The sequence below is a fragment of the Theropithecus gelada genome, chromosome 6, assembly GCF_003255815.1.
Source record: "Theropithecus gelada isolate Dixy chromosome 6, Tgel_1.0, whole genome shotgun sequence".
Taxonomy (NCBI): Eukaryota; Metazoa; Chordata; class Mammalia; order Primates; family Cercopithecidae; genus Theropithecus; species Theropithecus gelada.
In genome coordinates this window covers 64,350,997-64,366,533 of record NC_037673.1, presented here as the reverse complement: position 1 = coordinate 64,366,533, position 15,537 = coordinate 64,350,997, and the positions used below count along the sequence as shown (strand labels likewise).

Genomic DNA, 15,537 nt, shown 5'->3' with positions numbered 1-15,537 from the left:
AATTGTGATGAGTACTTTTATGATACGTAATAAAAATAAGTAGAAAAAAATCCCATCACCTATATTCCAACTTTAATGACCAACTGAGAGGAGGTAGTTAGGATTAAAAGCTATTAAAAAAGATAAACAACCTTTTTCCAGATAGCACTAATTTTCCCTTTGTTATAGTAGAGCAGGCACTTTACAAGCAATTATCAGAAGATAATGACTGGGAATACAGCCATCTCATTTGCCTGGGCTTTAGTTCCTAGGTGGATACAGCCATTATGTGGCACAAATACAGAAAGCTTCAACAACAGAAATGAGCAAGGAATTTCTGGGTACAGGTGTCATGTTCTCCGTGTCAGATACTGATATACCTTCCACATATTCCATGACCATGCACAAGTGGCGCCTTGTTTCAAAGGAGCAATACATGCTGACAACAAAGGGGTTTTCTGCAAAAGTCAGGATATCCCGCTCCACAAAGGCCTGCTGGATCTGGTTTCGAAGGATGAGGTTCTGTTTATTAATCTTCTTCATGGCAAACCTCTGCCGGGATTCTTTATGCCGAACAAAGTAGACTGCCCTGAAAGGGAGCAGAAGTATTGGGGTTGACAGGAAGAGAGAAAGTAAGGATGTTTTGGGGATACAGTAAACCATATAAATCATCAACTTTTTAAAAGTTCACACGGCAGGTGGAATGTAGCTCCCACAAGGTGGCAGCTACAAACATCCCATCCCAGGCTAAACGCCTTTGGCTAGATTGATTTTTTTTAAATTCTTTCAGTTAAAGGCCAAGGGTCATATTCAGGCATCAGATTCATCTTCACTGCTGAAGGAAGGAAATGAGCAGTTCCCAAAGTGAGCTATTTCCTAATAGCTAGCTGACATTTTCAGTTTTTCCACAAACACATCAAAATCTGATATATGCCAGAACAGGAAAGAATTAACAAAATTACACACATATAACAAACTAGATACTTTCTAGCATTACATATATATTACACACTTTTTCTCAACCAACTAAAGCAATGATTTTCTTTTTTTTCCTTCTTCTTTTTTTTTTTTTTTTTTTTTTTTTTTTGCGACAGAGTCTTGCTCTGTCGCCCAGGCTGGAGTGCAGTGACACGCTCTTGGCTCACTGCAACCTCTGACTCCTGGGTTCATATGATTCTTGTGCCTCAGCCTCCTGAGTAGATGGGATTACAGTTGCACGCCACCATGCCCAGTTAATTTAGTGTGTGTTTTTTGGTAGAGACAGATTTTCACCATGTTGGCCAGGCTGGTCTCAAACTCCTGACCTCCTTGGCCTCCCAAAGTACTAGGATTACAGGCATGTACAGCTGTGCCCGGACCCTAAAGCAGTAATTTTCTAAATGATACCCTTGGGATCTGCAAAAAACTCCACAGCTTCTTAGAGTATCTGGCTTCCAATTCAGAGACATTTACTTCCGAAGAAATTTCCAGATAAATGAGAAGTACATGTTTAACACATTATATGGGGGTGTCTTGCAACAAAGGGTAGCATATTTCCTCACTGCAATCCTCAGCATGTGCTACCCCATGGCCGTTTCAACAGGAAATGCATTTCTCAGCATAAGAGCAGGCCAACGATGGAGCTATATTTCTGTTCTCTCAAATTCATGGTCAAGGTGTCAGGGAACTTTACAACCAGACCAGGCTGCACTCAATTTCTGCCTAAAGCCTCCCCCAAATACTTTATAGAGCCAATTATGTCTAGGTAAAGACAAGGGACCCACTGAGGCTTGGGATAAAGGAAATAAGAGAATTGGAAGGAGGAGTCTTAACAGTTCATCTGGAAATGATGAGCAACAAGGAACATGTCTTGGATGGGCTCCTTTGTCACAAGTCCTCCTCACTTGTCAATATCATGGGAGAACAAGTTTGAAATCTCCAATAATCAAACAAGAAATCATTTACCTGAAGAGCCATCAATCACAGTAAAGCATGTCCAGTGCCCACCTTATAAAACAGGTGGTATGTGATCTGAAATGGATTTTCCACTAGTTACTTAACCGTCCCTGAACAATGACTGCAAGGGGGCCTAGGACACCCTATGCTCCCGCTCAATCAATATATCAGGGTGATTTACTGACATAAATTTCCACTATATTCAATCCCAGTTTAATCAACGTTAACATTTTTCCCTTAAGTGTTCAGCTAGGAATTACTTTTTCTTTCATGTATGTGTATCTTTATCTCTGTCTTCTCATCCTGCTCATCTTTTTCCTTTATTCAGCAAATCACACATCTATATTTTTAAACATTATTATTATTTTTGCTTTGCTCATATTTTTCTTCTCTTCTCATTTCTTTGTTTTTCTAGTTCTTCCTTCACTGAATAGTAAAAAGCTTCTTCACCATACCTCCCATAATCAATGCACCAAATGATCTAGTGCTGTCACTCTCACTGTAAACCAGCCAGCTGGGTGCCCAGCGCTTTCCACACCAACTGGTGGTACTCTTCAGTATGATCAAAGCCTTGGGCTCCCACCATTCTGAGTGATTCCCACACCTGTTTTGCTGGCTAGATTTGATATTAAGGTTAACTAATTTAAACAAATATTTAAACTGATGAAACATGAGTGTAAAAAGGGTAAGCACTATTGTTTATCAGAAAACAAATGTTTTAGAAAATCTTAATAAATGTGAGTTACTAAATTAAATTCCTGTTGATTTAATGTGGGTGACAAGATTGGCAAAAGTTGAAAAAATAACAAAAATCTAGATTCCTACATTCATATTGCTTCGAGTTCTTGTTTCACCATTAATGAAGGTAAAATTGGAAAACAGAAACAATGTATTGTAAGTCTGGTTTACACTGACTTTCTTGAAAAGGCCTTCCATCAACAGACTAGGAAATTTATGTATATTTAGGCTAAATTAAAATGTTTAAAACATGTATCTTTTTAAATTATTTTCTACTTTGACTAACTTTTAAATTAAACAACCAACTACTAGTTCTTTTTGTATCAGATTAAAGGCTTTTAGTATATTTTTCTTTCTTCAACTACTGATCAGCTACTATCAAGAATCCACAGATAACTTGAGTTGCTCCTAATCAGATGATGGTAGCAGGACAGAAATACAAAGGAGCACAGAAAATAACCTGGCCATCCCTCAAATAGAAGATAAGTATTGATATACAAATGTTGTCATTTGATCCACCATGGTCAAGTCAGCTTCATCCCTGGGATGCAAGGCTAGTTCAACATATGCAAATCAATAAATGTAATGCATCACATAAACAGAACCAACCACAAAAAACACATGATTATCTCAGATGCAGAAAAGGCCTTCAACAAAATTCAACAGCACTTCATGCTAAAAACTCTCAATAAACTAGGCATTGATAGAACGTATCTCAAAATCATAAGAGTTATGTATGACAAACCCACAGCCAATATCATACTGAATGAGCAAAAACTGGAAGCATTCCCTTTGCAAACCTGCACCAGACAAGGATGCCCACCTTCACCACTCCTATTCAACACAGCATTGGAAGTTCTGGCCAGGGCAATCAGACAAGAGAAAGAAATAAACTGTATTCAATTAGGAAAAGAAGAAGTCAAATTGTCTCTATTTGCAGATTACATGATTGTATATTTAGAAAACCCCATCATCTCAGCCCAAAATCTCCTTAAGCTGATAAGCAACTTCAGCAGTTTCAGGATACAAAATCAATGTGCAAAAATCACAAGTATTCCTATATACAATTAATAGACAAACAGAGAGCCAAATCATGAATGAACTCCCATTCACAACTGCTACAAAGAGAATAAAATACCTAGGAATACAACTCACAAGGGATGTAAAGGAACTCTTCAAAGAGAACTACAAACCACTGCTCAAGGAAATAAGAGAGGACACAAACAAATGGAAAAACATTCCATGCTCATGGATAGGAATAATCAATATCATGAAAATGGCCATACTGCCCAAAGTAATTTATAGATTCAATGTTATCCGCATCAAGCTACCATTGACTTTCTTCACAGAATTGGAAAACTTCTTTAAATTTCATATGGAAACAAAAAAGAGCCTGCATTGCAAAGACAATCCTAAGCAAAAAGAAGGATGCTGGAGGCATCATGCTACCTGACTTCAAACTATACTACAAGGCTACAGTAACCAAAACAGCATGGTACTGCTACCAAAACAGATATGTAGACCAATGGAACAGAATAGAGGCCTCAGAAACAATGCCATACATCTACAACCATCTGATCTTTGACAAACCTGACAAAAACAAGAAATGGGGAAAGGATTCCCTGTTTAAAATGGTGTTGGGAAAACTGGCTAGCCATATGCAGAAAGCTGAAACTGGATCCCTTCCTTACACCTTATACAAAAATTAAGATGGATTAAAGACTTAAATGCAAGACCTAAAACCATAAAAGCCCTAGAGGAAAACCTAGGCAATACCATTCAGGACATAGGCATGGGCAAAGACTTCATGATTAAACACTAAAAGCAATGGCAACAAAAGCCAAAATAGACAATTGGGATCTAATTAAACTAAAGAGCTTCTGCACTGCAAAAGAAACGATCATCAGAGTGAACAGGCAACCTACAGAATGGGAGAAAATTTTGCAATCTATCAATCTGATAAAGGGCTAATATCCAGAATCTACAAAGAACCTAAACAAATTTACAAGAAAAAAACAAACAACTGCATCAAAAAATGGGCAAAGGATATGAACAGACCCTTCTCAAAAGAAGACATTTATGCAGCCAACACATATGAAAACAAGCTCATCATCACTGGTCATTAGAGAAATGCAAATCAAAACCACAATGAGATACCATCTCAAACCAGTTAGAATGGCGATCCTTAAAAAGTCAGGAAACAACACATGCTGGAGAAGATATGGAGAAATAGGAACGCTTTTACACTGTTGGTGGGAGTGTAAATTAGTTCAACCATTGTGGAAGACAGTGTGGCGATTCTTCAAGGATCTAGAACTAGAAACACCATTTGGCCCAGCAATCCCATTACTGGGTATATACTCAAAGGATTATAAATCATTCTACTATGAAGACACATGCACACGTATGTTTCCTGCGGCACCGTTCACAATAGCAAAGACTTGGAACCAACCCAAATGCCTATCAATGATAGACTGGATAAAGAAAATGTGGCATATATACACCATGGAATACTATGCAGCTATAAAAAAGGATGAGTTCATGTCCTTTACAGGGACATGGATGAAGCTGGAAACCATCATTCTCAGCAAACTAACACAGAAACAGAAAATCAAACACCACACGTTCTCACTCATAAGTGGAAGTTGAACAATGAGAACACATGGACACAGGGAGGGGATCATCACACACCGGGGCCTGAAGAGGGGTTGGGGGCTAGGGTAAGGATAGCATTAGGAGAAATACCTAATGTAGATGACGGGTTGATGGGTGCAGCAAACCACCATGGCACGTGTACACCTATGTAACAAACCAGCACGTTCTGCACATGTACCCCAGAACTTAAAGTATAACAATGAAAAAAAAAAAAAAAAAAAAGAACCAAAACAGGGGGTTTTCAAACAGGAAATATATATTTCAAAATGAAAGTTAGAATTTTAAATACTGACAGGGAGAAACCAGTATCTTTGTATTATAGTTTGCCTATTCTGGAGAGTAAAGTGGCATACAGCTTATTATCTCTTCCTTCAATATTTGGTTTTGAGTAAGTTTACTGCTGAGGAGCCTTAGACGTATATTACGAATTTCACAGATGACCACAAGGTGGCCATTCTGATTTTCAATCAAGAATCACCATTTCTTACATAAATAACTACTCTGCAATATGTTTGAGAATAGGAGTGAAGGAAGAATGGACTTATCCATGATTTTATGAAAAAATAAAAGACAAATATGCCTCCGGCCCAGTATGACCAGCATCCTTACTGGGTCTCTCTGTGGCACTGTATAAAAAATGGCTTTAGTCTTTATTCTCAGATTATCAGTTCATAAAACTTTGTTTGACTTTCTGCTTTCCCTTGCTATGATGTACTTACAATAATCAGTTAATCCTTGGGAAAACTGACCTAAACCAATTTAAAAGAATCCTATAAGTAGCTTGAGATATCGCCGCCTGAGGACATGCATATCTTGATGAAGTCACAAGGGTCAAACAGACTTCCTTATTAGAATTAGTTGTGGGTGGATTTTTTGTTTGTTTTCTGTTCTTGGGTTTTTACATTTCTGTATTGCTTTGGGAATGTTACTCGTGATGTTGAAATTTGTTTATTTAGTAATAATTGTTGTGTGTATATATATATGTATGTATATCTTTTCTCTTTTAAGTTGATGTTCCAAATGTGCTTAAAGTTAGCAAAGAAAGAGAAAGAGAGAGACAGAGAGAAACAGGAGAGATACGACAGTCACCGACAGCCAGATATATAACACTGTTGAGTGTTAAAAGTTGTACTGAACTGACTGATGTGGCTCCACATTTCTTCTCTGCTTTCTGGTCCCAGAGATTGTGCTTTCTTTGAAGAGGCTGCTTCGGTCTCTCTTCCTACACTGACCTCCCTGTGAAACAGGAAAACCCAAGGGTAGAAGGTGGGGGGCGGGGAAGATGTAACCAAAGACCTTAGTTCTCTCTGAGCCAAGCTTCTCCCCACCCATGCAGAACTGAGGTGTGGGAGGGTGGGGAGAAGTGGAACTAGAAGCTGACAGGATCTAGAGCAGAATGAATCAGCCCTTATTGCGAGCATGAACGTCTAGCGTGTATAAAATTATGCACGACTCTGAGAGCCCAATACGTGACTCTGTGCTAGCAAATCTCCATGTGGGAATGAGGGTGCGTGTGCCAGAGGAAAGTTGAGAGGAAAGACTACAGTGAGAGCATGTGGGAGACAGGGCGTATGCCGCTTGTGCACATGTGCCTCTTTGAGACATGTCCCAGGCCCCTTCACAGGTAAAAGAGAATCATGTGCATCAAGATTAGAAGGAAAGGCAAAGTGGGGGAGAAATGGTGCGCCTTTCAAAATTAGTTTTTTACTTTTAAAAATTTTAAGTCAATTTTATTCTTTTACTTTGAAAACATCTGAAGTTATGACTTAAAGATCCTGGTGGAAGTGTTCACTGGAAGAAGCAGTACCTCTACAACTCCAATTAGGATGGCTAAACATTTTAACAAATGGATACCTTATAGAGAGAAGAGAGTTCCACTTAGAAATCAGGATATCCGTGACTCTGTCTCTGCACCTCTCCTTGCCTACATGTGAGTGGAAATAATATCAACTACCACACAAGGGCTCCTGTGAGAAGAGAACATATATAAAGAAACCAGCACAGTGCCAGGTACATAGCCCTAGCTTTCTATAAAGCACTAAGTTGGCAAAAAGACACGTTTAACTTCCAGTCAGGGATCAGAAGTGTGTTAAACAGAGAAGGAAATCAGATGTTTATCAACTTGGCTTTATAACATGAATTTTCACCAAGCATAATGCTGAGAAAGCCATGTGTGTTTTAGCACTGCAGATAGAAGCCCTTCCTAATGACAGGGTTAGTTCCCAGCTCCACCAGTTTTTGAGGAGTCATGGAATCGGTGCCTTTCTGAGTCACTGATGTGAGTGGTAGATCCTGTGCGTGGATACCTAAGGAAGCCTCTAGAAGGGCCAGTTCAGCCACCCATAGGGGGATACATTTGTTCAGCCAGTTCCCATAAGCCTGCAATCACCCTCACTGACTGGGTGAACCGATAGGGGTGGTTCCATTCAAATTTCAAATTAAAGATTATTAAAATGTGGAGAAAGTCTATCAGAAATAAAATGAGAGATTAAATCTGAGATGAGAAAAATAAAAAAAGAGTTTTGGCTGATCAGCAGAGACTCCCACAGGCAGCTTGTGAGTGCATTAATGACTTGGCCTGCATCCTGGGTGTTTACTGATTCACAGCTTGTTTAACTTCTTGTATATTCCCAACTATTCCCCAAAGTGTGATATACCTCATCTACTATACAGTGGTTTAATCGCACTACAAATGAGTTTACTCAACCAGTTAGAACTCCAAATACTGCTAAGATATATGCCCGCATTTTTAAAAGTGGTGCTTCACAGATAATCTTATTCCAGAATTCCACTGCTAATAAAATCTAGCAGTGCTCAAACCCATATACCCATTAAATCAAAGTTTAATCTTCTCCCTAATGAAGAAAGAAATCTTCAGGTCATTTCCAAAAGTGTAAAGAACTAAAAAACAAATGATAAGCAACTAGAAACCATAATGAAATGCATGCTAGAACCATCTTCCTAGGTAGAAAAGTTTCAATGAGGTCCTTGAAAAATAAAATATTGCAAAAATACATCAGAAAGCATTTATAAGCCACAACAGGAAATATGGCATTTGACATATCCTGAAAACAAATCAGTGAAGCATAGAAGGGACTCACAAATATTTAAGTTCTTAAGTTAATGGTGTGGAAAATATTCGAGGCGAAAAAATGGTAACAGAAACATCCCTTGTGGCACAACAAAAACCTCTTTTATTTCATCTGCTCATTTGTGTGATAAACAGCAATAAATGTCTATGAGATTGTTTATTGCTCTTTATATACAGATAGAATTGGAATTAATATTTAATTAAACTAGAATTCTTGGGCTGTCTAAACTGGATCAGGTTATAGTTTGTGCATTAATTACGCTTCTAAACTATTAGTAACTCAGAAGAATCCTGTCACTGTTTACCGCCACAAGGAGAAAATTGTGTGTCTATAAAAAGGGATCAAGGAAGGAACACCATTAATATCATTAGATTATAGTATACAGCTCAATTTTGAAAATCCCGGTGTAGGAGTTCGAGGCTGCAGTGAGTGAGCTATGATTGCACCACTGCACTCCAACCTGAGGGACAGAGCAACATCTTGTCTCAAAAATAAATAAATAAATAAATTTAAAACAAAACGAAATTTAAAAAATCCTGGTGTAATAAAGACTAAAACAAACATATTACTCTAAATCAAACTTATCCAACCCACAGCCCGTGGGCCACACGCAGCCCAGGATGGCTTTGAATGCAGACCAACACAAATTCGTAAACTTGTTTAAAACATTATGAGTTTTTTGTGATTTTTTTTTTCCAGTTATCAGCTGTTGTTCATGTTAATGTATTTTATGTGTGGCCCAAGACAGTTCTTCTTCCAATATAGCCCAGGGAAGCCAAAAGATTAGACACTCCTGCTCTAAACCTTCAACCAGACTTATTTAAAGACATTTATCTTAAGGTTGTCTGCTGGTCAGACATGAAATACAGGCTATTTGTCATGTAGTAATACTATACAGAAAATTATAAATATATGATTATATATAATATACTATTTAATATATACATATATATCTCAATCAAGAGTCAGGTACTTCTTTTAACCCAGAAGGGCAAAAATGAAGGAGGCAGAAACAAGAGTAAATAAAATTTTTCCTTGAAAGTCTTTCTCTCCAACCCTCTTAAGTAACTACTTGGTCACTTGGCATGTTTTCTGATGAGGTGTCCAGTAAGAAGCGATTTTGACTGTACAGTACAAGTCTCAGGGAAGCAGTGATCTGAAAAGTCAAGTCCTTATACAGCATCTATTTGGCCTTAGATAAATGTGAAGAATAAATGTATTACTTGAGTGTGCAGAAATACAATAGAGAGTTTTTCTTGAATTACTCACCCATAGGCTCCGTTGCTAATCAATTTAATCGTTTCAAAATCACTTTCCCGAGGTTTCCTTCGAAGTTTCAAGGAGGCATTAGAGCTCTTGGAAACAAAATATGGAAGTTAAAAGCAGTTCAGAATTAAGAAAATTATTTTATCAGCAAATAGATAATATTTGAGTTATATGCTGTTATATAATATGTGGAAGTACAGTATTCCAGCCACAGGAACCTGAGGGATAGCTTTACAGAGCCATCATCCACAGCAATGCTGACAAACTCCTTGTGACACCGTCACTTAAGCGAATCCACATTTCCAGGCAATCAAGGACAATTCCTGATATTAATTTCTTTTTGTAAACTACTCAGGTTGGCCTTGTCCTAGTCTTTTAACATTTTGGGATTTAACTCCATAATGCCAAGCTTTCCCTTTGGTTTCTGTCGGCCAAAAAAGAATGGGCCGGAGTGGCTCTACATGGGGCTGTATCCCTGACAGAGCATGTCTCTTTCATTCCTGCGGCAATCTTCATTGCTCAGAAAAGTAGTAGGCAACACGTGGAACACCCAAGTACAGAATGCCTGCCTTTCTTCACTTCCATGCTAGAAATCTAACACAGCTCACAAAACAAGTTTCAAAAAGACAGCTCTTTAAAAAGTTTAACTCAAACGATGGGAATAGAAAAAAATGCTTAAAAGAAATTCTCTCATGCCCCATTTATCTTAGCATGGAGAGGGAGTTACCAGCTCTTTGCTGCCCTCTGCAAGAGTCCAGAATTCCCTTCCTATTGTTTTGGAAGAAACCCTGTGTGGGCGCCGTCATCCTCAACTCAGCACTGTCATCACTGACCCTGTCATCCCCACTCATCTTTGGAAGACTTGGCTACCCACCTTCCGCTCCGCCCAAGAGCTCTCTCACCATCCAGGGTGACTTCAGTGTCTACACATATAACCGACCCAACACTCTGGCCTCCAGACTACTTGACCTCTTCAACTTGAACCATCTGTCTCCTCTTCTCCCCCGTGGCCTCTGGCCAAGATCTGGATCTATCTAGTCATCACCTGCCAATGCTCCATCACAGAAAACAGACTTCAAGACTGGGACCACTTACTTGTTTAGTCACTCACTATTACTCTTTTAACTTTTTTATTCTTTTTTTATTTTCTTATCTACTTTGCACTGGCTCAGAAGGTAATTCACTCACTATTACTGCTCTTTCATGGCTTTGGGCTGCAAGGCTCTGTCCAAGGCTCTCTAATCTCATTAACTCTTCCCTCATTAACATACTCATTAACTCATTAACATACATGAGTGATCTCATTTATGTTCATGGATGACTCCTAAGTCACTTCCACCTCCACCAGAAACTCTCCCTCTGAGTGCCAGAATATACCAGACCTTATATACAGCTGCCAGTTTGATGGATCTTCTTGAATGTTTCAAAGGAACTTTAGTCTCGATACATTCAAAATTATGAGTCAGATAATAAAATTAATAAAACAGCTATCATTTATTCAGCACTTACTATGTGATACTGTCCCAACCGTTTTACATAAAAATCTCATTTAATCTTTTACAAACAGGGAAACTGAGGCACATAGAAATTTCCCCCAAACCCCAGCTGGTAGAAAGCAGTGTTTTCAAATCTAGGCAACCTAACTCCAGAGCCTGGGTTCTTATCCCCTAGGCTACACAGCCTGCTCCTGCTTTCCTAATCCCTAATCTGATGCATCCTGGTTCCTCTTTTGGTGTTCACAATTGAGGAGAATGGCACCAGCATCCAGGGCCTCTCACCTGTGCCACGGCAGCAGCTCTGAACTGGCTTCCACGTGGTCACCCCTCCCTCCTCCTCCCACCCCACTGCTTTCTGCACTGCAGTCAGTGTGATTTTTTTCAAGTCATAACTCTGATTGGGTTATCTCCCTGTCCACTCCTGCCACCCTCATATACCCATACACCTCCTCCAAAGTTCAGTCCCATTGCTCTTAAAAAATAAAAACAAAAAACCTGACAAACATGAACAACAGGGACCTAAGTATCCAGTTTTTACTCAAGTGTTCTAGTTTCTGCCATCTCCCTAGCTTAGTCCTCTGATGTAGCCTGTGTCTGGAATGTTCCTTTTGCCCCTTCTTACCCTAGTAATTTGTTATGTTTAGCTCAAGTGCCATTTCCTTGGGAAATCTTTTGGGACTGGACAGACTATGGCAAATATCTTTAGGTTATGGTAGCACATGGTCTTTTTTCTTCATAGATCTCATTCATATTTATCATTTCTATTTTTTGCATGTGATTTTTTATTAAGTTTCGTTTCTTTTTGAAAGAAAGGGCTAAAATTGTATGCTTAGTGCCTGGCACAGTGCCTTGCACACAGAAGCACAATAAACATTTGTTGAATAAATAAACGAACACAGCCAAAGTCTCCAGATGCTAAACAGAAAAACCAACATCATATTTCATCAAGAAATATACTTACACTCACTGATTCATCTGTTTCTGGAGTTTCTGCTGTCCCACTGTCGTAGTTTCCCAATTGAGCCATTTCTAAGTTTAAAAAAAAAAAAAAAAGTAAGCTTAATAAAAATATTGCAATTGGATAAGAATACTAAGCTGAAACAAAAGAAAAATAGTTTCTCCAATATTAAAAAAATTGCTCTAGATTCCAATGTGCCTATGGGAAAATCTTAAATCTAAAAAAAGGCAGCAACTGGTATTTTGAAATTGTTCACTACACGCCCCTCCCCAGAACCCCGTTTCTTGCCAACACCTAGACATAGGAACTTTAGAGGCTGGGCATAGGAACTCATTGGCTGATGCAATCACCATAGCTTGGAAAGGCTTTGGTGGGTCAACAACTCTGCTTAGAATCAGGTATCCGAGAGAGGCAAGTCTTTCCAGGCTCTGGCGGGCATCAAAGCAGCACTGACTACAGCTAGGGAACGATTCTTAAGTTGTGGTGCATATCTCTTGTTCCATTCCTTCATATCCACTGAGAAATACCCTGCCAAAGACACTAAGAGTTTGAAATTTGTCAGAGAGGAAGTAATAATGGTGGTTAAAAGAGATTTGGATATTAAAAGACTTAGGTTACCACTACTATCTGCATTTACTGACTGACTGACCTTTTAACTTCAAGCTCTTCTGCTGTAAAACGTAAACAATATTACTTACTTCTTAGAGCTTTTTGTGAGTACTGTATGTGATAATGCATGTAAAGCTCTTAGCATACTAACAAAAATTAAATGCTTACTAAATGTTGACTGTTATTTATTATTAATTATATTGTGTAATCAGCCTTGGATTGGGTATCACATGCTTGACACTAGCTTTAAGTACTACCCTGGTGATTCAGTTAAGAGACAAAAGTGTCTAAATTGATCAATTCGCATTGGAATACATCCTTGAATTTATAGAAGTAGATGAGAAAATCAAATTCTTTTACTGTTCATTTTTTTAAACTTTTAAAAAATCATTTTTTATTTAAAAAACATGAAATAATTTTCTCTAAAACTGTGATAGGTCTTAGCTCAGTGACAGGATCAGAGATAATATTTTCTTCTTTTACTTGTACTTTCCAATTTTTCAAAATTGAACATGCATAATAAAAGTCAGTTTTTGGTTACATATTTTTGTGTGCATCTAAATATATTTAAAATTTTCAATTTAAATAAACTTAATTTTATTTAAAATTAAATAATTAAAAATTTCTTAGGTTCTTATTTTCTGTATTCACGTTCTCATAAATATGATCATCCCTTCTGGGCAGATATTATGCATAAGAGATATGAAGCAAAACAACATTGGAGTATTATCTTTAGATAAAAATTTATAAATTCTAGATTCTGGAATAAGTGGACATTGACAACAACCTTCTCAGTTTACCTATAGGGGAAATTCCAGAATAAAAATGAGTTCAGTGCAAACTATGTACTTTCTTGGTCTCATTCAAATGATGTCAATGTCCAATATGACTAGCACCTTAGATTTGTGGACTTGGAGGTGAACTAAAATGCATCTAGTTGGAAGGGCTCTCAAGGAAAGGGACAAATATCAATAGTGTTTAAATAAAACAGCAACAGCAGCTAACATCTATTAAACACTTACTAAGTTAAACAATTACAAATATAAACATATAATCCTCAAAACAATCCTATAAGTAGATGCTATTATTATCTCTTTTTTTTTTTTTTTGAGACGGAGTCAGCGTGGCTGGAGTGCAATGGTGCGATCTCGGCTCACTGCAAGCTCCGCCTCCCGGGTTCACGCCATTCTTCTGCCTCAGCCTCCCCAGTAGCTGGGACTACAGGCGCCCAACACCACGCCCGGCTAATTTTTTGTATTTTTAGTAGAGACGGGGTTTCACCAGATTAGCCAGGATGGTCTCGATCTCCTGACCTCGTGATCTGCCCGCCTCGGCTTCCCAAAGTGCTGAGATTAGAGGCGTGAGCCACCGCGCCCGGCCTATTATCTCATTTTTATGGAAGTAACTGAGGCACAAAGAAGTGCATCACTTTGGATAGTCAAGGTTCACACAGTGTGCAGTGCTGGCTTAGGGTGCCGACCTGGCAGCCCAGCTCCAGAACTCCCAATTCCTAACCTTCAAAGGACAGGTCTAAGGTATGTTAATTTAGTCGCTGACAGGAAAGGGAAACAAATGTAGAACAATCAGGGTTTGTAATCATTTATTTTTTATTTCTTGAGAGGGAGTCTTGTTCTGTCACTCAGACTATAGTGCAATGGCGCCATCTCGGCTCATTGCAACCTCCGCCTCCTGGGTTCATGCGATTCTCCTGCCTCAGCCTCCCAAGTAGCTGGGACTATAGGCGCCCGCCACCACGCCCAGCTAATTTTTGTATTTTTAGTAGAGACGGGTTTCACCATGTTGGCCAGGCTACTCTCAAACTCCTGACCTCAGTTGATCCACTCACCGTGGTGCAATTGTTTATTAAATTACCTGGAGAAGTCATATTTCAAATGTTAACAAATAGATTAAAAACTAGCCTCAGGGCCAGGTACCCTGGCTCATGCCTGTAATCCCGGCACTTTGGGAGGCCGAGGCAGGCAGATCACCTGAGGTTAGGAGTTCGAGACCAGCCTGGCCAACATGGTAAAACCTTGTCTGTACTAAAAATACAAAAATTAGCTGGGCATGGTGACACACGTTTGTAGTCCCAGATACTCGGGAGGCTGAGGCAGGAGAATCACTTGAACTGAGGAGGCAGAGGTTGCAGTGAGCTGAGATCATACCACTGCACTCCAGCCTGGGCAACGAAGCAAGACTTCGTCTCCAAAAAAAAACCAAAAAAAAAAAAAAAAAAAAAAAAAAAAAAACCAAAAACACCCAAAAAAACAAACAAAAACTAGCCTCAGATCTTAAATTAAGTGTCAAGAGTTAAAAACACAACTCCCAGTGATTAAACTCCAAACTTGTTAAAGATCACTATTCATGTTTTCTTTAGAGCCTCTAGAAAGCTAGTTTCTACATGGGCCTCAGATTATTCACCTACCAAAGTTCAGCCTACAGTGATTGCCAGGTAAGAAAACTAAAGAAGTCACTTGGTCCACAATTCAAGAGCTGACGCAATCTTAACTACACCAGCGTGAAGAGTCACTATAATCTACTTTGACAGCCTCCCCAACTCCAACTATTTTCATAAAAAAAAAAATTAAAAGATGGTTCTGTTTTAAATAGAATTTCTGCTAAATAACTATTATCTGAGAAATACATATTATTTGTAAGCAGTGGGTAGTAATGGAATGGAACCAAGAGTCAGCTTTTGAAGCAGGAAGCTAAGGCATCATTTTGTAATGCCTGAAGTGATTTTTAAAACTCATCTAAATACCATTAAACATCTGCCCTTTTTATTTCATTGATTTAAACCATTTCTGAA

General features: G+C 38.6%; 1 protein-coding gene across 5 annotated transcripts in view; it reads right to left on the bottom strand.

Annotated features, from left to right (window-relative positions):
- Positions 1–15,537, bottom strand: part of MAST4 (microtubule associated serine/threonine kinase family member 4) — a 576,259-nt gene that overhangs the window by 40,648 nt on the left and 520,074 nt on the right. For all 5 annotated transcript variants that reach the window (XM_025387801.1, XM_025387802.1, XM_025387804.1 and 2 more), the window contains 3 exons: positions 12,123–12,190; positions 9,669–9,754; positions 360–568 (listed from right to left, as the gene is read on the bottom strand). In XM_025387801.1, the coding sequence (XP_025243586.1) occupies positions 360–568; positions 9,669–9,754; positions 12,123–12,190 (363 nt within the window). The remainder of the gene's footprint in view (positions 1–359; positions 569–9,668; positions 9,755–12,122; positions 12,191–15,537) is intronic.